At 44.1% G+C, this 20,732-nt stretch overlaps 1 protein-coding gene across 3 annotated transcripts; it reads left to right on the top strand.

The window, feature by feature from the left end:
- The first annotated feature begins 1,317 nt into the window (after window positions 1–1,317).
- On the top strand, window positions 1,318–20,501 carry Ddo (D-aspartate oxidase). 3 transcript variants are annotated; one of them, XM_013022448.1, is made up of 5 exons: window positions 1,318–1,393; window positions 3,874–4,049; window positions 7,327–7,435; window positions 9,749–9,925; window positions 19,260–20,501. In XM_013022448.1, the coding sequence occupies exons 2-5, from the start codon at window positions 3,878–3,880 to the stop codon at window positions 19,825–19,827; spliced, it is 1,026 nt and encodes a 341-aa protein (XP_012877902.1). In that variant the 5' UTR covers window positions 1,318–1,393; window positions 3,874–3,877; the 3' UTR covers window positions 19,828–20,501. The 3 variants fall into 3 exon arrangements, with proteins under 3 accessions (XP_012877902.1, XP_012877904.1, XP_012877903.1); XM_013022450.1 differs by having other exon boundaries at window positions 1,352–1,443; XM_013022449.1 differs by lacking the exon at window positions 1,318–1,393 and adding an exon at window positions 2,500–2,533.
- Window positions 20,502–20,732: the final 231 nt, after the last annotated feature.

Below are 20,732 nucleotides of genomic sequence, written 5' to 3' on the forward strand. Positions count from 1 at the left end.
AGTGGTGCACTGGTTAAAAATTAGAACTTTGGAGTCTGATATGCAAGATGAACTTTACTGATAAGAAACCCTGGGGCCTGGTGCAGGTGACTTACCCTGTAATCCTAGCTATTAAGGAGGATGAGATCTGAGGATCATTGTTTGAAGCCAACCCAAGCAGGAAAGTCCGTGAGACTGTTATCTCCTATAAACCACCAGAGAACTGGAAGTGGTGCTATGGCTCAAAGTGATAAAACACTAACCTTGAGCAAAAGAGCTCTGAGACAGTGCCTAGGCCCTGAATTCAAGCCCCATGGTCCACAACCTCACATGCTCCCCACTCCCCCAGACAAAAAAATCTTAGGCCCTTTTTATTGCTTTGGAGCATCAATGTACTCATCTAGAAAATGTGTGCAGACCACACAGGGTGGTTGTGTTATATGGTCTCCTGCTCATAGTTATTGCTAAATATTTGATACTTCTTAGAATACTATTATCACTATATGGATACCTCAAATTGTTTCCCTAGAAACAACTGATTTTTGTTGTTGTTGTTGTTGGTCATGAGCCACAGTGCCTGGCGAAACAACTGATTTTTAAAATGCCAGTGCTTGGGTGAATATGATTTAAGTATATTATACATATGTATAAAATAGCATAATAAAATCCACTAAAGCCAGTTAAAAAGGGGAAGGAGGTAAGAAAGTAAGAGAAGGGGTGAATTTGATTAAGTATATTACATGCATGTATGGAAATATAATTAATTTATGTCCTAAAAATCCAAAATACAATAAGGTACCCTATGCCTACCACACAATTTATACTCAGCAGACACTGGGTCCCTTCTTGAAATATTTGAGTTCTTGCCTAGGCTAGCTCCTAAATAAGTTTCCAGCTAGAATCAGGACAAGCCGCCGTCTTTGTGAAATACATGGCCCTTGGCCCCCTGCTCTCCCAGCCTCCACAGCTGACCAGTGGAGCCAGGCACCCCCTGGGAAATAGCAGCCAATTCTGGGCAGTGCAATAAGATAATGGGTGCTTGCCTCCAGCCAGAACTTGTTGGAAGTTGGACATGCTACTCACTATTTACTGCACAAATAAATCAGTGGAAGAAATCCTTGACTGGTATTGGGACTGGAAGGGTCTTGTAGGGCAGACAGAGAAGAGGATGAACCAGCCTCTGTGGGCTTGGCAGAGATGAGGTCACTTGTTCCTTTTCTCTGGGGAATCAGTGGCACACACAGTTGCATGGGCCAATGGCGAGTTCGGTTAGAGGGAATGTCCTTAATAAATTCCCCAATGAGAAGCAGTTTTGCTTTCCTTCTGTCTCCAGGGCACCAGACCATCCAGTCAGTGGAAAACAAGGGTTGGTGCCAGGGCCTGCGGAGGGATCTGAGGCTGCCTTCTCAGTCAGGTACTTGACTCCTTTTGCCTTTGGCTTAGGGGTTGTTCTGTCCAGACTTGGTGAGTGTCTAAGTGGGATCTAGGACACGGATCGACAGGTCACAGTGCCAGGCCACACTGTCTTGCTTGTATACTCCTTGCTCTCTCAGCAGCTGGTTATTCTTAGCCACAGATTACCTCCCATCTCAACTTAATTGACTGGAGCTACTTTGAGAAAGTTGCTGGGCAGGGGAGGTTGATATAAAATCTTGAAGTGAGGAAGGTTCAGCAGTTGTCTCTTATATCCAGGCAATACAGACAGGACTGTGACCTTCAGGTTTTTGTCACTGGACCACCCCATGCTCTGGTCCCTTCCTTGTATTCCCTCTGTACCAGCAGCAGTCCAAGTCCTTCTTAGCTTGCCGGTCCATCAGATTAGCTAGCTGCTGAGTTTGGAAATGCTGTAATGCTCAAGGAATGGGAGTGCTACACATTAAGTTACACTAGAGGGCTTCCAAGCCTGCAAGTGTGAGAGACCTTTAGAGCCAGAAAAGGAGGCAGTGCCCTCTGACAGCCAAGCCCCAGGATGTTTGTGCTGCCCACAGCTTCTCCTGGGCAAAGGTGATTCTCAGTGTGTGGTGGCCTTGGCTGGTACCACGTGACCCAATGCCTTCACTGTTGCTCTTTGTATTCAGAAGGGTGAGTGTGCCAAAAGCAGATTTATAGGCAGACTTAGCTTAATCAAATGGCCAGATACTAGAACTTTGCTCAGTAAAATAGCAGTGGGCAACCAGAGCAATTGTATTTTCTTTCTCTGGATCTAAGCTTGAGCCAGACACAGTGCAGGTACAGATGTGGTAAGTCAAGCAAGGAAGCCAACGTAGGCAGGGAGGCTGGCAAGGAAGCAGCAAACTGGGGACTCCCGTGCCAGGGAGAGGGGTGGGAGGGAGGGTGGGAGGCCTTCGCCAGTCTCTAAGTCCACACAGGCCCTCCACCTCGAATTTTCACATGCATCCTCACAAAGAGCTCCTTTAGGAGACAGCATTGGTGGGTTTCTCTTAGTGACCACACAGGGAAGTTAAACAAATTCTTCTGCCAGGTGCTGGTGGCTCATCTCTGTAAACGGGGATCTGAGGAGTGAGGTTCAAAGTCAGACTGGGAAGAAATATTTGTGAGTGGGGGCTGGGAAGGTGGCTCAGTGGTAGAGCACTTGCCTTGCATGCTCGAGGCCTTGGGTTCAATTCCTCAGCACCACATAAGGAAAAAGCCGGAAGTGGCGCTGTGGCTCAAGTGGTAGAGCGCTAGCCTTGAGCTGAAGAGCTGAGGGACAGCGCCTAGGCCCAGAGTTCAGGCCCCATGACCGGACCCCCCCCCAAAAAAAAAAGAAAGAAAGAAAGAAAAAAGAAATATCTGTGAGACGATATCTTTTCTCCAATTAACCACCAAAAAAGCCAGAAGTGAAGGTGTGGCTCAAGTGGTAGAGTGCTAGCCTTGAGCAAATAAGCTAAAGGACAGCACTCAAACCTCTGAGTTCAAGCCCTAGTTCAACCCCTTTCTGCCCTCCCCCGAGAAAGAACTCATCTGATCTGTTTAACAAATGAGGGGGTTGAGGCAGACTGGAACACCTGTTTCCTTATTTTGGAAGCATACTGTCCAATGTGGCTGTCCAGGCCTGGGGGCCAGTACCCAGGTAAAGTGATAGGAGAGGAGGTGGGAGGCAGAGAGTTGGTTTCTAGGGAGAGAGGAATGGGAGAGGAGTTCAGTCACACTGTAATGTCATTGTTATCCAAAACAAGTGCAGACAGAGCCCGATTTGAGTTCTAAGTTGCTCAGCGTCTTGCCCTCTTACGGCTAACTCCCCAGTGGGTTTGGGGAACAACCATTACAGCTCTGCTGCCTCCGGGTCTTGCCTACTTCACCAACCCTCCTGAGGCTGTGTGCACAGAATCCTGGTTCAGGAAAGGGTAGAATGAGTGGAAATCTCCCCCCCCAAAAAACCCAGACCTCCTTCTGGGGTTGTGTGCTAAAAGCAAATAAGTTGTCTGATTTTGTACTAATATCGAAATGGTGATAGAAGTCTCGTTGTCCATTTCTTGCTGTTTAATGCAAAGAGAGTATTGATTGATTTATGTATTTTGGTGCTGGTAATTAGGGCCTGTTGTACTCAGGGTCTGGGTGCTGTCCCTTAGCTTTTTTGCTCAAGGCTGGTGTTCTAGCATTTCAGCCCCACCTCCACTAATGGCTTTTTGGTAGTTAATGGGAGCTAAGAGTCTCAAGGACTTTCGTGCCCAGACTGGCTTTGAAGCAGACCTCAGCCACCTGAGTAGTGGGGATTATAAACCTGAGCCATTGGTTCCCAGCTTATAAAAAGAGTTAAAATTAAAGGTTTATTACACAAGAACTATCAGCAGGAAGTACTATTGTGAGAGAGAACGAGCAGTGAAGGACAAACTCTGAGTGGATGAAATGATCCTAAAACAAGGTGCTCAGCCCTCACCTCTCTCCTCACAGGCCCATGGACACGGCCCGGGTTGCAGTTGTGGGAGCAGGCGTGATAGGGCTCTCTACTGCCCAGTGTATCTCCCAGCTGGTGCCTCGATGCTCCGTCACTGTCATCGCAGACAAGTTTACTCCTCACACCACCAGTGACGTGGCAGCCGGAATACTTATTCCTCATGCATATCCAGGTGAGAGTGGGGTTTCAGCTCTGACAGATGTTAAATTGAGCAAGCGATGTCAATGAGCAGTGCTAACAACTGGTAATCTAAAGCTTTCCACTGATAGCAGTAATGACCAGTAGGACTACTTGTGAATGGAACTAGAATTCTCCTCATGCAAGAAATAGCTTAGACATCAGGTAATGAGTGCCTTTCTTATTGGACAATGTCCCTACTTCCTTCACTCTCTCCCAGTGTTTCCCTCCCATTCTGGCATACAAGGTATATATTGTTCATTTACTAATAACAGTTTTGTTTTGTTTTTGTTTTTTGATTGGTCCTGGGGCTTGAACTCTGAGCCTGGGTGCTGTCCTTCAGCTCTTCAGCTCAAGACTAATGCTCTACCACTTGAGCCACAGTGCCACTTCTGGTTTTTTAGTGGTTAACTGGAGATGAGTCTCACAGACTTCCTGCCCCGGCTGGCTTTGAACCATGATTGTCAGATCTTAGCCTCCTGAGTAGCTAGGATTACAGGTATGAGCCACTGGCACCTGGATACTAGTAACAGTTTTAATTTTTTTTTCCTGGTGTTCTCAAACCACTACTAGGACTTGAACTCATAACCTGTCCCATAGCTTTTTTTCCCCCTCAGGGCTAGTGCTCTATTCCCAGCTTTCTGGTGGTTAATTGGAGATAAGAGTGTCATAGACTTTCCTGTCCTGGCTATCTTCAGATCTCAGCCTTCTGAGTAGCTAAGATTACAGATGGAGCAGGTAGAACCCAGCTCTTTTTTTGTTGTTGTTGTTTAATCTCAGTTTTCATGTTAGAAGGCTTCCTTGGCTGGGTGGGAATCTTGACCTGTCCTCTGATTTGTATGGATGGGACCAGAAGCAGCAGGAGCTGGTATTTCTTATTGCTTGCCTGGAGCTTGTTGCCTGTGACCCTGGCTAGAATGCGGTGCAGGATTGTTTAATTGGGAGCGCTGAGGTAATTATGTTCTTATAGTTCTTCCTGGGCAGGCCAGGTTCCCCAGGGAAGAGGTATCACGTTTCTGCTTAGGGAGGGCAAAAGTCTGGATGCCAGCATTAGAAGAGGAATGCCAGGCAGAGGAGGAAGAGGCTTGGTTTTCGTATTCAGTTGGCCCTTGTTTCCTGATCCTCTCTTGTTTTCAGCCAGGATGGAGAAGGCTATGGTCTTGGCACTGCAGTCTGGAAACATGGCTGTGTCAGCATGGGATGGCGGTACAGCCTGGCAAAGGCTTTGCAGGAGACAAACCTGAAGTCTTGTGCATTTTCCAGATGCTAGTTCCCGTTGGCTTGCCTTCTTGTGGCCAGAGTTCTGGGATCCATTTCTCAGAGCCCTTTTTGCTTGGACCAGCCTGAGTAAGCGGTCTGAAGGTGGCCTGGGGTCATGGAATCACCTTCAAAAGGAGGCTTATCTGAGGGCTCATCAACTCTGTGGCTAGACGACTGGGAAGTTCTAGGCCAGCATCTGTCTTTCTCGCTTCACTACGGCCTTCTCCTTGAGCTTTTTTGCCAGATATAACTCGGACCGATAATAAAGACCTGTCCACAATTGCCAGTACCACATGGAAGCACCCCTCCTGCATAGGGATGTATTTAAGAGCTTTAGTATGTGTGCAGCACATAGAAGAGTGCCCAGTGCGTAAGCAACGCTGCATCAGCAATTGCTGTTTTTCTTGCCACTCCCAGTGACAGGTTTGTTTGATCTGCACTTGAACATGAATTAGGTCACCAGGCCTGCTCAGTTGGAATTGTCTATTCTTTTTGGGATGACTTCTGCTACATGAGAATCTCAGGCAGTATTTTGCTCTTCAGTTTGGGGTGTGAACATTTCCCTATGGCCTTCCTCACTGGGGGAGGGCTGTGGGGGGATAATGCACTGAACATCTAACATAGTTCTCTCTGCAGCTGTTATTTATTTCCTCTCTTATTGCTAAACCAGCTACAATTCTGGAATACAGTGTTGCGTTCACACAGGTACCCACTTAATGATGATCACATAGAACTACTATTTAGGAAATATTTATTGGCTCTTTAAAAAGTGAATTATTTTATTTATTTATTTTTATTTTTGCCAGTCCTCTCTAAAAAGTGAATTATTTTATTTATATTTTTATTTTTGCCAGTCCTGGGGCTTGAGCTCAGGGCCTGGGTACTGTTCCTGAGCTTCTTTTGCTCAAAATTAGTGCTCTACCACTTGAGCCACAGCACCATTTCTGGCTTTTATCTGGTACTGAGGAATTGAACCTAGGGCTTTGTGCATGCTAGGCAAGCACTCTACCACTAAGCCACATTCCCAGACCATGCAAATTATTTTAAAATCCTGCAGCTGACATGCCCTCATTGATCTGGAGATTCTGGGTGGGATATCGCCATTTCCACTTGTTTGGTGACAGTCCCAGGGACAGTTTTTGCCTCTATTCCCTTGTGTCATCTCTAGCCATCATTTGTAGCCCCTTGGGATCACTCTTTCCCAGGCCCTGGATATGCCCTCCAGACCCTTTCATAGAATCAGGTGGCCAAATGTCTTGTTCACACTTGGACTGGACTGGATTGTGATTCTTTTGGCTTGCAATGGACACTTTTATTTTGGGGCTCAAACCAGGCCTCTTTTTTTCCTCTCTAACAGGCTGGTACCATCCCAGCAGCTTGGCCTTTTGGGCATGAATGCCTGGGGAATGGTGTGGTCTCCACATACCCCGCTGACCTTGGACTATGATTCCATTATGGGGGAGGAGTAACATCAGGAAATCTGGGTGCAGAGTTTGTCTCCATAATGCAGGTCTTATTTCTTTATACCAGGAGGGGGACCCTATGAGCTTTCCATAGTTCTGCAGTCTGTTTTCTGTCCTGGGGCCCACAGGCACCCCACCCTCACTATTACTGAACCTATATTCAGCCCCCCCCGAAAGAGACCCTCAATTCTTTTTCCTTTTTTTGCAGTTACGGGGCCTGCTGGATCCCTTAGCTATAAACTCACTTCTGGTCAAGCTGTCTACAGATCCTTCAAGAACCTTGGGAATGTACCTTGTGCCAAAATCTGCCTTCCAGCTGGCTCTGGTGTCAGGACTTTCCTGCTTGGCCTGTGCCATTCCACTGGCCGATCACTGTACAAGCTGATTTGGTCAGAAGGTGTTATCACTCACAACTCTAGTCTCTGAAGCATCTTTTACCTCTGTGGGGTATTTTATCCAACTGTGCCTCCATGTCTCCTCATTTCCCCCTGGTTTCTAGGATGGAGTTTATTCTGTCCCACTTTGTTCTCTCCTCCCCCCCCACTCCAGACACACCTGTTCCCGTGGTGAAGCGGTGGTTTAGAGACACCTTCATTCACCTGTCTGCAATCGCTAGGTCAGCAGAAGCTGTGGATGCTGGTGTTCATCTGGTGTCTGGGTAAGAGAAAGAATCACAGTATTTACAGCAACATGGACAGATATGAGAAAGCAACATAGAATATTTATTGAGTATCTGCAGTGAGCAGATTGCAGAATTACAGGTGGAAGAATTTACAAGGACATGATTCTATTTTTAAAACAATGCATGACCCTTGCAGTTTTTAATCATAAATATTTTTTGAGTTTCCTCAGCAAATATGCAGGGATTTGAAAGTATGGAGGAAAACCCCCAAATCCCCACAAAACAGATAAACCCTGCACCAGGTTCTGTGGGAAATGGGGTGGCTAATGGAAAGTGGACAGGTATGAAACTGAAATGGATGCAGAGCCCAAGGGCACAGTGACATCTGACTTTATTTGGGGTCCTTATTTGGATAATGAGGTGTTCCAAAGAGTAAAAGTTTTGGTTCACTAAAGTTGGCTTTTGAAGTGCCATTTGGAAAAAAATTCAGAAGTGATCAGCACACTTGTATTAATTGTTAGCATGTGATTTTAAGAGACATGAATTGAAAAATAAATCCAATTTAACATTTAGAACACAAACTAGCACTTAAATCAACAGTGTATTTGTATATTTTTTAAGCAGAATTTGATTCTATTACTTTTTTTTCTTGTGTCAGTCCTAGGGCTTGAACTCAGGGCCTAGGTGCGGTCCCTGAGCTTTTCTGTTCAAGGCTAATGCTTTACCATTTAAGCCACAGCTTCATTTCCAGCTTCTTGGTGATGAATTATAGCTAAGAGTTAAACTGCTATCCTCAGATCTCAGCTGCCTGGGTAGCTAGTATTATAGATGTGAGCCACCAGCACCCAACTTCATTCTATGCTATAATCCTGATTTTTAAAACAATAGTTATCACATAGTATATGTTCACTTAATAGTCATTGAAGTGAAGAGCGAATCAAGTATATATGCATTTATATTTTATCTTTTTTTTTTTTTTTGCTGGTTGTGGGGCCTGAACTCTGGGCCTGGGTGCTGTCCCCCAGCTCTTCAACTCAAGGTTAGCGCCCTACCACTTGAGCCACAGTGCCACTTCCTGCTTTTTTTCTTTTTGCTTATGTGGTGCTGAGGAATCGAACCCAGGGCCTCATGTATGCAAGGCAAGCACTCTACCACTGAACCACCTTCCCAGCTATAATTTATCTTGTCACATTAAATTCCTTAGCACTCTACTCTTAGGAATTCAATGAGGTAAGAAGACCATGCAGTGAGCATCAGTTATAACTTCCCAGGGACTGCTTTGAATGAAGTATTTAAAAATAGAAGTACTGGTATGTGAATGACTATGTGAGTAGTACTCAGATTTGTCCCTTGCTCTTTTAGAGCAACTGTGGCCATGTTTACCCAGGGAAACCATCCAATATTTACAAATGCAAGCATATGCATAGCACAATTGGTAGCTTCTTGTTAATCCCCAGTATCCCAGCTCATCTGCTTAGCCATGCTATGACCCAAGATTTGGCTCCGCTGGCCAACTCTTAGCTGCTCTCCAGTCCTAGAGCTAAGCTTGACCACCTCAACCTCCCTAGGTTTGTACCCATGTTTTCTGCACACTTGTGCATTCTTCCAAGTCAGTTATTTTGTTCAAAATGGAGACTAACCTTTGAACTTTTCATGTGTTACTTACAATGTATGTGAAATGTTGTCCAAATGAAAGAAAAAAACTTCCCCTAAAATGCACTGCCATAAAATCTAGGCAAAAGCTTTTTAGAAAAAGTGAAACAAGGGCTGGGAACGTGGCTCAGTGGTAGAGCGCTTGCCTTGCATGCCTGAGGCCCTGGGTTTGATTCCTCAGCACCACATAAGCAAAAAGAAAAAAGCTGGAAGTGGCGCTGTGGCTCAAGTGGTAGAGCGCTAGCCTTGAGCTGAAGAGCTGAGGAACAGCACCCAGGCCCAGAGTTCAGACCCCACAACCGGACCCCCCAAAAAAAGAAAGAATAAAAAAAGAAAAAGTGAAACAATTTGATGGCAAGTTTTATTTATATTCTTTAATTCATTCATCTATCATGCTGGCGATAGAACTTAGGACCTCATGAGCATGCTAAGCACAGGCTCCACCTCAGAGATAAACCTGACACATTACATTTTAAATGTCTTATTCTCCCAATCATTAACATTTGCAATTTAACTATTCAAGTTATCTGATCAGGAGAATGAAAAACTCTATCTTTTTCTCTTTGTGTTTGTAGGAAGTAAATGTTCCTTTTAGTTTTTTCACCCTGCAATAGATATGTATTAGATATATTAGAAAAAAAGAAATGTATGTCTTCACAAAATTTCTGGAAGAATTCTCCTCTTCTTGTGTTCGAGTTGGCAGATATTTCAGAGCATCCCTGCAGAAGAAGTGCCATTTTGGGCTGATGTGGTTCTGGGATTTCGAAAGATGACTGAGGCTGAACTACAGAGATTTCCTCAACACGTGTTTGGACAGACTTTTACAACTCTCAAGTGTGAGACTTCTGCCTATCTCCCATGGTTGGAGAAAAGGTGGGTTGGAATGGGACTTGAGGCTCTTGCTGCTTTGTCTGTCCTCATGTAGAACCTGTATAACTCTTCATAAAACACATATTCCAGAGTCTTTGGGGCCCCACTGGGCTCTTTTTCATGATGTCTTACCAAATGGCTAGGGCTTTGTTAAGCAGTCTGCATACATGTTTGTGTGGTTTGGCAAGTCAGCTTTTTGGGGGGAGGAAGGTATTGGAGTGTGAACTCAAGGCCTCATGTGTTTGCTTAGCTCTTTTTGTGCTTAAGGCTGGCACTCTACCACTTGAGCCACACCTCCACTACTAGATTTTTGCTGGTTAATTGCAGATAAGAGTCTCATGGACTTCTCTGCCCAGGCTGGCTCTGAACTGTGATTCTTATATCTTAGCTTCCACAGTAGCTAAGATTACTGGTGTGAGCCACCAATGGCAGCCCTTTCAAGTCTATTTTTCGTGTGCACCAGGATGCCCTCCTGTCCTCTATTCTTCTAGGAAAAAACCCATTAATTGAAACAGGATCTTGATTTCCTTGTTTGAAAAATGGTGAGGTTGGATACTTTGCTTTAAAATGATAAGATTAACTTTAGCTCTTGGGATGAGAAAAATCTTATCCTTAGTATAACTTATTTTTAATTTGTTTCCTCATTTGCAGTAAAAAGTGGCTTGGTTATTTTCTTTTGTCATGAATAAGAACACTAACATTGAGGGTTTATCCAAGTTATATAATTGCTTCCTTACTAAATTCAGCCCTTAATACCTTGAACTTGCATTTTTGGCTTGGCTCCCAGGAGTTCCTTTTTTGTAATAAATTAGTATACACATCAAGAGAATTTTGGAGACTGCACTCAGCTCAAGGCGCGCATTACAGGACAAGGAGCTCAGCCTGATGAACTCCTCAGGCAGGGCACGTGGCAGCAAGGGGGTGGGTGGGACACCTGGAGCTCAATCTGTGGGCACAGCCACACGCCTCCTTCCAGGGCAGCCCCAGATGGGCAGTCACACAATCCCTGCCTGTTCTTCTCACTCAGGGCCTGTTCTGGCGCCTCCTACGCTCTTCCACACAATATGAGTGTTCAGCCTTCCGTGTTCTGACTCAAAAATGAGCATTTTGCTCAGTGAGCCAAAGAGATGGCGTTAGCTCAGCATCTTCTGAAATGACACCAGTTCCCAGGAAAAAGAGATATTTTTATTACAAATTAGATATTTTTTTTAAATGGAAAGATAATCTCCTTCTCAATACCCAATAACATTGAGAACCAATCAACCAGCAAAATCCCTGAGATTTTAATCAACCACGCAGGTCATATTTTGTATATTCAAACAGTAGAGTCATGTTTCTTGTGTTTTTTTTTTCTTTTTTTGGTACTAGGGATCAAATCCAGGATGCTAGGAAAGCATTTTGCCACTGAGCAACAGCCCAGCTCTGTTCTGCCACTTTTAAACTTACCCCCTCTAGGAAATGAATCGGAGAGGTAATAAGTCTTCCTCCAGGCAGCTTACTTAAGTAAATTCTTTGGAGGGACTGAGTTTTCCTGTCTTTGGTGACCTCCAGAAACTAGGTAGCTCTTTTCTATGCTGGGTGCTGGTAGCTTAAGTCTTTCTAAGAGACTAGGCCTTGTCCTGTGACTTTGAAGAGACCACTTTGACTACAGCACTGATTACCATGCCTCCATGGTTCTTCTGTATCATCTAACCTGCTTTCTGTGGCCTCTCTCTTGTTTTTTTTTGTCCCCCATCTTTTTCTTCTCTAGCTTATGTTCTCCCACCTGCCCTGACTCCTGTGACTTCTTGGCACCTGTGCACAAATAGGTGCTTGCACTGTACATTAGCAATGGGATAAATTGTGTCAACTGACCATGTCCAACTTGCAAAAGATCTCTTCCTGTGTGCAGTAAACTCCTGTGCCTCCTTTCCCCCCTGCTCCAGACCTGTCAGTACAACCTGGCTTCCCCAGTGCCCCTAGTCATTTCCTCTCTCTGCTTCCCTCTCTTCTACATCCCCCTGCCTGCCTGAGGACCAGGACATAAAAAGCCGCAGGCACAAAGTTGAATGGAATCATGGATCTTCCTGGTTGGGTTAGGAGGAAGGTGGAGCTACTGATGATGGCAATATGGTTCAGAGGGAACAGAGACTGTGGGATGCAGTAACCTTGAGTGCTTCCATTCAGGCTTTGGGGGCAGTCCTAAGGCAGCTGTAGAGGTGAACTTCCTTCCTGCACCACCTCCTGCTCAGTGGATGAGGGGTATATGGCTGTTCCTCTCCATGACTCCCAGTGCCTCTATAACCTCTGGGCTTCACCCATTCCCCCTTCTGCTAAGAAACTGCTCCATACCTCATGGGCCTTGGAATGGCTAATGTGAGTTCACTGAGCACACAAGGCCCGGATGGGCATATGGGAAGCGAGAACTTGAATGCAGGTCGTTTTCTTGGAGTATGCAATCCAAGGGAAACAGCGAGGACCACGGCCAGCAGGTGAAATGACCTCCTCTGCTCAGAACGGATCACCTGCATTTGGTTGTCTTGCTACCCTACATTTAAAAAATTTAACAATTGTAAACATGACCACATTTAGTGTTGTCATGAAGAAATAGTATTTTCCCCCATAAATCTGTATATATAGTATTTCCCAATTGAGATTTCACTTTTTTTTGTTGTTGTTGGTTTTGGGCCTGAACTCTGGGCCTGGGCACTGTCCCTCAGATCTTCAGCTCAAGGCTAGCGTGCTACCACTTGAGCCACAGCACCACTTCTGGCTTTTTCTGCTTATGTGGTGGCTGAGGAATCGAACCCAACGGCTCATGCATGTGAGGCAAGCACTCTACCATTGAGCCACCTTCCCAGCCCTACATTAGTTTTCTTTCCTTTGTTCTTGTATTTGAACGCAGACTGAAAATGATGCTTTCTTATCATCATTAAAGCATTATTCCTTGTTTTTTTGTTTGCTGGTCCTGGGGCTTTAACTCAGGGTCTGGGCACTGTCTTTGAGCTTTTGTTCTAAAGGTTAGTGCTCTACCACTTTGAGCCACAGCTCCACATCTGGCTTTTTGTAGTTAATTGGAGATAAGAGGCTCATGGATTTTCCTGCCCAGACTAGCTTTGAACTGCGACCCTCACATCTCAGGCTCCTGAGTAGCTAGGATTACACTTGTGAGACACCAGCATCTGACTAAGATGTCATTCTTTAGGTTGGAATCAAGGAATCATTTTTTAAAATTGACTACTTAACAGTATGTACATGATGTACCCCAAGACTACCACATACAATAAAGTCTTTTTGTGAAGTATCTTGTAGAGTTTGTCCTATCCTTACTCTCCTTGATCCAGGGCTTAGATCCCAGTACTGGCCATGTATCTTGAGTGTGGTTCCCAAGCCCCCTGCTCTCTTCACCCCTCCTCTTCAACCTGTCCTCACGTTCTGACTCAACTGTGCTGAAGTTTCTTCATTTCAATTACTTTTAGACTACAGATCCTGCTGGCCCCATTGGCAGCAGTTCTTCCTGGGTTCAGAAGAGAGCTGGCTCTTCACCTATATGGGGAGATATAGCCCCTTCCCAGCTCTGAAATCCATCTCTAAGGCTGCCATGCTGGGGCTAGGGTCTCTTCAATGCTGAGGGTTAGTGAATTCAGGCCTAACCTTTTAAGAAAGACACAGACATGGTGTCAGTCTCCCTCCCTGGATGAACCATAGAGAAGTTTCCAAAATATCCGGTTTGTGGAGAAGCAGCTTGCAGAATCTTTGTGTTTTGCTACCCAGTGTGTGCTTAGATTCTTAGCCGATGGGTTTTTCATGGGAGGTGCACAGCCCAGAGACCTATTTGGATAATATTCCCCAAATAAGGCACAATCTGCCTCAAAGGTGTGTGATGATGTCAACTTTGGGCCAAATTAGAAACCATTGAAAAAATATTTCTGTTCTGGTCCTGAGCCCTGAACTCAGGGCATTGGTGCTGTCTGAGGTTTTGTGCTCAAGGCTGGTGCTCTACCACTTGAGTCACAGCTCCATTTCTGGCATTATTTTGGTAGTTTATTGGAGATAAGAGTCTCATGAGCTTTCCTACCTGAGCTGACTTTGAACTGCAACCCTTGCATCTCTGCCCAGTGAATGGCTAGGATTACAGGTATGAGCCACTTAAATGGTCAAAGCCACTTAAATTTCTATATTTTGTTGTCTCTCTACTAACTTCTATTTATTTAGTCCCCCAAACAATTAAGTCCTTAGTTTAGAATGTGGGTTGCAGGCCTGTGGTTCTAGGGCTGGGTGTGGTCTCTCTGTGTCTTGGCTGGAGCCTTGTTGCCAGGCTGCATCCTCCTTCCTGCCCTGCCTTTCCTTTTGAAGGCCCCAAGTCCCTGCTCCTTATTACAGTCTGCACTGCATCCCAAGGCTGCCTGGATAGTATCTCCCCAACACAGCTCCTGCTTCTCTGTGCAGTGCTATCCACAAGTCCTTTCCCACCAGGGCTTCAGGGAAGAGGATGAGAGGTAGGCTACAGGAATTGGCTATGATCCCAAGACCACTGAGGGAAGCAGAGGTGGGGTTATGTGTATGTAGCTCTGTGTCTATGCATGCTTGTATGAAGGTGTGAATGAGACTTCCACAGAGCCTGATTCTTCTCAGGGGCACAGTCAGCTTCATCTCCTTACTGAAGCTCCCATAGTATTGGAGGAAGGGCCCCAAAGACCCCTACCTCCTGGGCTCATAGTCAGGCAGATGCTGCAACAGAGAGTAGTCTGCTAAGGTTGGTAAAGATGGGGCTGCTCTTGCATTTTAGGATGTGGTCAGTGGTCATTGCACTGGCCTTGCTTAGTGAGTAGTGCTCATATTTTCATGTGGAGCTGAGAGTAGTGGTTGCTCTCTCTAGGATGCCTTGCTAAGTTGCAGAAAGCCCCAAGAGCAAAGTTATCACGCTTCTTATTCACGCAACTTTCAGAATAGCTACATCATATGATGGTAAAAGCAATGCTGTGTGTGTGTGTACGTGTGTGTGTGTGTGTGTGTGTGTGTGTTCTAGTCATGGAGCTTACACTCAGGGCCTGGACACTGTCCCTGAGCTTCAAGGCTGGTTCAAGGCTAGCACTCTACCACTTGAATCACAGCACCACTTCCGGCCTTGTCTGTCTGTCTGTCTTTCTTTCTTCCTTCCTTCCTTCCTTCCTTTTCTTTCTTTCTCTCTCGCTTTCTTTCTCTTTTTCCAATCCTGGGGCTTGAACTCAGGGCCTGGACACTGTCCCTGTATTTGTGCTTCTTTTTCTTAAGGCTAGCACTCTACAACCTGAGCCATAGGTCCACTACCAGCCTTTTCTGTTTATGTGGTATTGAGGAATCAAACCCAGGGCTTCATGTATGCTAAGCAAGCACTCTACCACTAAACCACATTCCCAGCATAAAAGCAATGTTTTAGGTATTTGGTCACCTAAGTTAGCATCCAGAGTCTAGATGCCATCCATCTGCCACAGGATTTACAATAATGACCCAGCCTCATGGCGCAGCCACATTGCAACGTAAAGTTGACGGGTCTCCTTGTGGACTCAATTAGCTCCCTCCTGGGATAAGGCCTGACAGGGACTTAGCACAGCAAGCTACGCAGCCCATCTGCACCAATCATCTGACAAGTTGCCACTGACAAGTTGGGCTTTCATCTGTAGTTTCCAGCAGGGAACCATTGAAATAGAACAGAAAGACATTTGCATTTATTGAATTCTTACATAACAACTCTGTGAGCCCCAGCCTGGCACTCTAATTTCTAGGCTATGGTTAAAGAAACAAGTTCAGTGAATTTAAGAAATTCAGCTTTAAATTCCAAAGCTGATAAGTTCTTCTCCTTTCTTGAATGTGGAAAAGAATTCCAAGTCCTGCTTAGGATGGCTGACACATAGAACATAATGTTCAAATATTAGAACATGGAGTCTGCAATCTTTTAAAAGAAAAAAAATAACCAAGATGATGTTCAAATAACGATCAGTTAAAACTTCTCTCAAACCCAAATGCCATACTTAATTAAATGTAGTGGTACAGGCGTGGAGGGCAGGCCTGTATTTTTTATAGTAGTCTAACAAACCTCTACTCCTTTTAATTTTTCTTGTAAAATGTTTTTCTTGAGAAACTGTGCATTGAGTTAGACATGTTCTATTCCTCTCCTTTTCTTTTCTTTCCTTTCCCTTCCTTCCTTCCTTTCTTCTTTTTTTTGTTGCCAGTCTTGGGGCTTGGACTCAGGGCCTGGGCTCTGTCCCTGAGCTTCTTTTGCTCAAGACTCGCACTCTACCCCTTGAGCCACAGTGCCACTTCCACTTTCTGCTTATGTGGTACTGAGGAATTGAACCCAGAGCTTCATGCACAGTAGGCAAGCACTCTACCATTGAGCCACATTCCAAGCCCTACCTCTCCTTTTCATAGTGAGCTTTGAAGTCACATCAGCATCTCCAGTTCTAGAGGACAGATAGAAGCTTCAGCAGGTGGACAAAGTCATATGAATGGGAAAGCATGGTGAATGCTAAACCCTTCCTAAAAGTCTTTTCTTAGTGGTAACTTTTTAAAATATAGATATAAATATATTAAAATAGATTTATATTAAAATATAAATACATATAAAATAGAAAAGAAAATATTTTATATTAAAATACAAACTTTAAAAATTTTATTGTTATTATTAAGGTATTGTACAGAGGGGTTGCCAGTTCATAAGTCCATGTCAGCCCTTCTCCCACTTTCCCCAAATCTCACCTTCCCAATCTGTCCACAAGTTATTTAGTTCATTTCCCATATGGTGGTCATTTTTGCAAAGATTAACATCACACTACTGCTGGGCTCAAGTGGACCGGAGTTCAAATCTCAGCATAAGCTAAATAGACATATAACCATGTGTTGGTTAGAATCACCACAAAAATCTCAATTCACTCTTTTTTTCCTGTGCTAGTGTTGTGTGTGGGGGGGGCAAACCTTAAAAATATTTGTCTCTTATTGTACATCTGACAAACATAACAAAAAATTTCCGAATTGCTTGTTCCACTGAGAGAGAGCTGAAAACTTGTGCTCATAACATGCTATATTAAAAATACTTTTATCTGTAATCTGTTTAACTATTTAAAAGAAAAAGCTCTTGGTTAATTCTTTATAACCACTGTCAGTTTCACCATGTTTCTATTGGGTCTCTGTGATTCCATTCTGTGAAGGCTTGCCACATTTTCTGTGTTCTTTCCCTCCCTCCCTCCCCCCTTCTTTCTTTCTTTCCTTCCTTCCTTCCTTCCCTTCCCTTCCCTTTCCTTTCCTTTCCTTTCTTTTCCTTTCCTTTCCTTTTCTTTCCTTTCCTTTCTGTCTCTCTGTCTCTGTCTCTCTTTTGTTGCAAAGCTGAGGACCCAACTCAGGGCTTGGCAGGCAAGCATTCTTCCACTGAGCTAAATCCCCAACCCATCACCTCAACTGAATGCTCTAATCCAGAAGTGAGGGTGGAACAAAGCATTAGAGGAAGGAGTCTTTTTGTTTTATTTTATTTTTTAGAAAGAGTTCTCTTGCTAAGTTAACCAGTGGCCAAATCCTACTAGCATTTACCAGCTTCTAGTTATGCCTTGTTTATGCTTCTGAAGTTTTTGCCTTATCTTCCCTCTTATGAAACTTGTTTGTCTTCCCTTGAAGGGGGTGTACTCAAAACTGTTAGCATGACTGCTTCTACTCTCTCAGGGGCAGGAGGACAACCAGCTGTTTCCAAACCTGGTGTCAGCCCTTCTCCCTAAAGTGTTCTAGAATTGTAGAAGTCTAAGAGAGAAGATGCCAGTGCAGGACCACTCTGTAGCTCTCGGGTTCTCAGAGAGACAAGAGCACATGTATTTAGTTATACAGATGTGGGTTTAGAACTCTATCAGCTAAAGCCAGGTGCTGGTGGCTCACGCCTGTAATCCTAGCTACTCAGGAGGCTGAGATCTGAGGATCGCGGTTCAAAGCCAGCCCGGGCAGGAGAGACCGTGAGACTCCTATCTCCAATAAACCACCAGAAAACCGGAAGTGGCGCTGTAGCTCAAGTGGTAGAGCCCTCGCCTTGAGCTGAAGAGCTGAGGGACAGCACCCAGGCCCAGAGTTCAAGCCCCACGACCGACAAAAAAAAAAAAAAAAAAGAACTCTATCAGCTAGCTGGCTACACTGTCACCCATTTCCCCCCCTCATAACAGTGACTTGCTTCTAGACATTCAACCTGCACGGGCAGAACAGAACTGCGGAGCTTGTCTTATAGTAAATCTTTTATATACGACACTCAACCTATAAGTAAGATTATAGGATTACAAGAGATTAAGATGACAAGATTATGAGGGCTATTTTTTAATGGCTACAGAGTTTCCATCCTGTGAGATGAGGAACATCCTGGAGTGGATGGTGGTATTGGATGAATGAGCTTAACGCCATTAAACTAAACACTTCAAAATGGGCAAAATGTTCAGTTCTATGCTATGTTCCCCCACCCCCCCAATTTAAAAATGATTACAGGAGCTTAGTGCTGGTGGTTGGGGCTTGTAATCATAACTACTCAGGAGTCTGAGATCTAAGGATCCTTGTTCAAAGCCAGCCCCAGCAGAAAAGTCCATGAGACTCTTATCTTCAGTTAACCAGAAAGAAGTCAAATGTGGAGCTGTTGCTTTAGTGGTAGAATGCCAACTTTGAGAGAGAGAGAAAAAAAAAACCAAGTGAGAGCATGAGGCCCCAAGTTCAAGCCCCAGTTAAAAAGTGATTACAGGTTCTGGGTGAGGCATTTTTTTCTGATTATTGATATACTTGGTCCAAAAAATCCCCCAAAACAACAGTTTCCAACAATTGTCACTTAGTCCATTATCTGCAAATATTTGGTATTATCTTTATAACTCTCTAGACATAGAATATGTGTGTGTGTGTGTGTGTGTGTGTGTGTGTGTGTGTGTGGGTGGGTGTATACCTGTACCAACCATGCAATTAAGGAAAGCAGACAAAGGAGCACTCAAGAGTTAACAATATGCAACAAAATAACCAAGATGGTAAATCCAGTATTAAATGAATGTACAAACAAGAAATACTTGGGCGTTTAAGGCAATTGGATTAACTTGTTATTTATTTTGCATTTAGAAGATCTACAAAACATAAAAAGGTCAAGAAGTATAATTTCCTTTGGGGTTTTCAAAATACTTATCTAGGATCAACTTTAGGAATCCTCAGTTTCCAAGGATGAGAAGCAGCTGATAACTGGAATTTGATCTTTTTTTTTTATGGGTCCCAGAAGCACTCAGGTCTTTGTTCACTGCATCATCGCCTCAGTTTTCTTCCTGTACTTCAGTTTTGGAAGTGATGGAACTACTAAGACTCACCCATGTTCTCTCTTCCCCAGGGTAAAGAGGAACGGAGGCCTGCTACTCACCAGGCGAATCGAAGATCTGTGGGAGCTCCATCCATCCTTTGACATAGTGGTCAACTGTTCAGGCCTAGGAAGCCAACAACTTGTAGGAGACCCCACAATAGCCCCAGTAAGGGGTCAGTTGCTTCAAGTGCAGGCTCCCTGGGTGAAGCATTTTATTAGAGATGGGAATGGGCTGACATATATTTACCCTGGCACATCCCATGTAACCCTGGGTGGAACGAGGCAAAAAGAAGACTGGAATCTGTCCCCAGATGCAGATATTAGCAGAGATATTTTTTCACGATGCTGTGCTCTGGAGCCTTCCCTCCACAAAGCCTATGACATCAAAGAAAAGGTAGGCTTGAGGCCTTACAGGCCAGGCGTGTGGCTGCAGAAGGAGCTCCTAGCCCAAGAAGGAAAGAAGCTGCCTGTGGTTCATAACTATGGCCATGGGAGTGGAGGCATCTCAGTGCACTGGGGCTCTGCTCTGGAAGCCACCAGGCTGGTGAAAGAATGTGTCCAGTCCCTCAGAACCTCAGCTTCTACCTCAAAGCTGTAGATGACATGAACTGACAGCAAATAGTCCCAGAAACCACTACTGAAAGCACAATTGAAAGTCCAGAACAGGTTCAAATAACTTTTGCATTGAGTGAAAGTTCAATTAGATATTTTTTGTTTTCAATGTTAGGGAATGATGCAAAATATATCAGTAGACTTAGGAAATCTGCCACTAATGTCATAGAGGATAAAGCTCCATTTTTGTTAAGACAAATCCAACAACAAAACACTTGTTAAATAGGTACAATTTCTTTTGTGGATTAAACCATTCACCAGAGTCTTCATGATCAAATCATCTCTGCAACCATCTGCACCCACTCCCAGAGGTGTGCGTTCCTGGTCTCCTAGGATTTTATCAATCTGATCAAGTTGACTAGATTAACCATCACAAAGTTAAAAAAAAAGATTAATCATCACAATTACCTGAGGTTTGTGTATTTTGTTGCCACAAAGAATTGAGAGCTGGTTTATTGTACAGTTGAATTTGCCTGAGCACTTTTGAAGATTGAGTAGTGTATGTAGCCAAAGAGCTAATTTGCTGATTGGCACCATCAGTCAATCAATAATCAATATAACTAAGATGTGTTTTGCTGATGTTAAAAAAATTGGGGAAGGGAATTGGATTTCATGTGTTTGGGAATTACTGAGTTAAATAAATATAACCTGATTTCTAGACTCAAGTCTAATTAGACTCTTTAATATGTCCATATATATTGTGATTCTTTAGGAAGGTTTTTGTTTTCGTTTTTAGATTGGGTGATTGGGTAATGAGGTGCTATTCAGGGAGGTAAAGAAACCTGAAGTGGAAAATAATTTTGGGGGAAGATAACTTATATTTGGATGTTTAAAAAAAATAATTTCTGCATTGGATATCCTGAGGGAGATGTGAGGTTGGCCATGAAAATG

Source organism: Dipodomys ordii, unplaced genomic scaffold (assembly GCF_000151885.1).
Source record: "Dipodomys ordii isolate 6190 unplaced genomic scaffold, Dord_2.0 Scaffold62, whole genome shotgun sequence".
NCBI lineage: Eukaryota > Metazoa > Chordata > Mammalia > Rodentia > Heteromyidae > Dipodomys > Dipodomys ordii.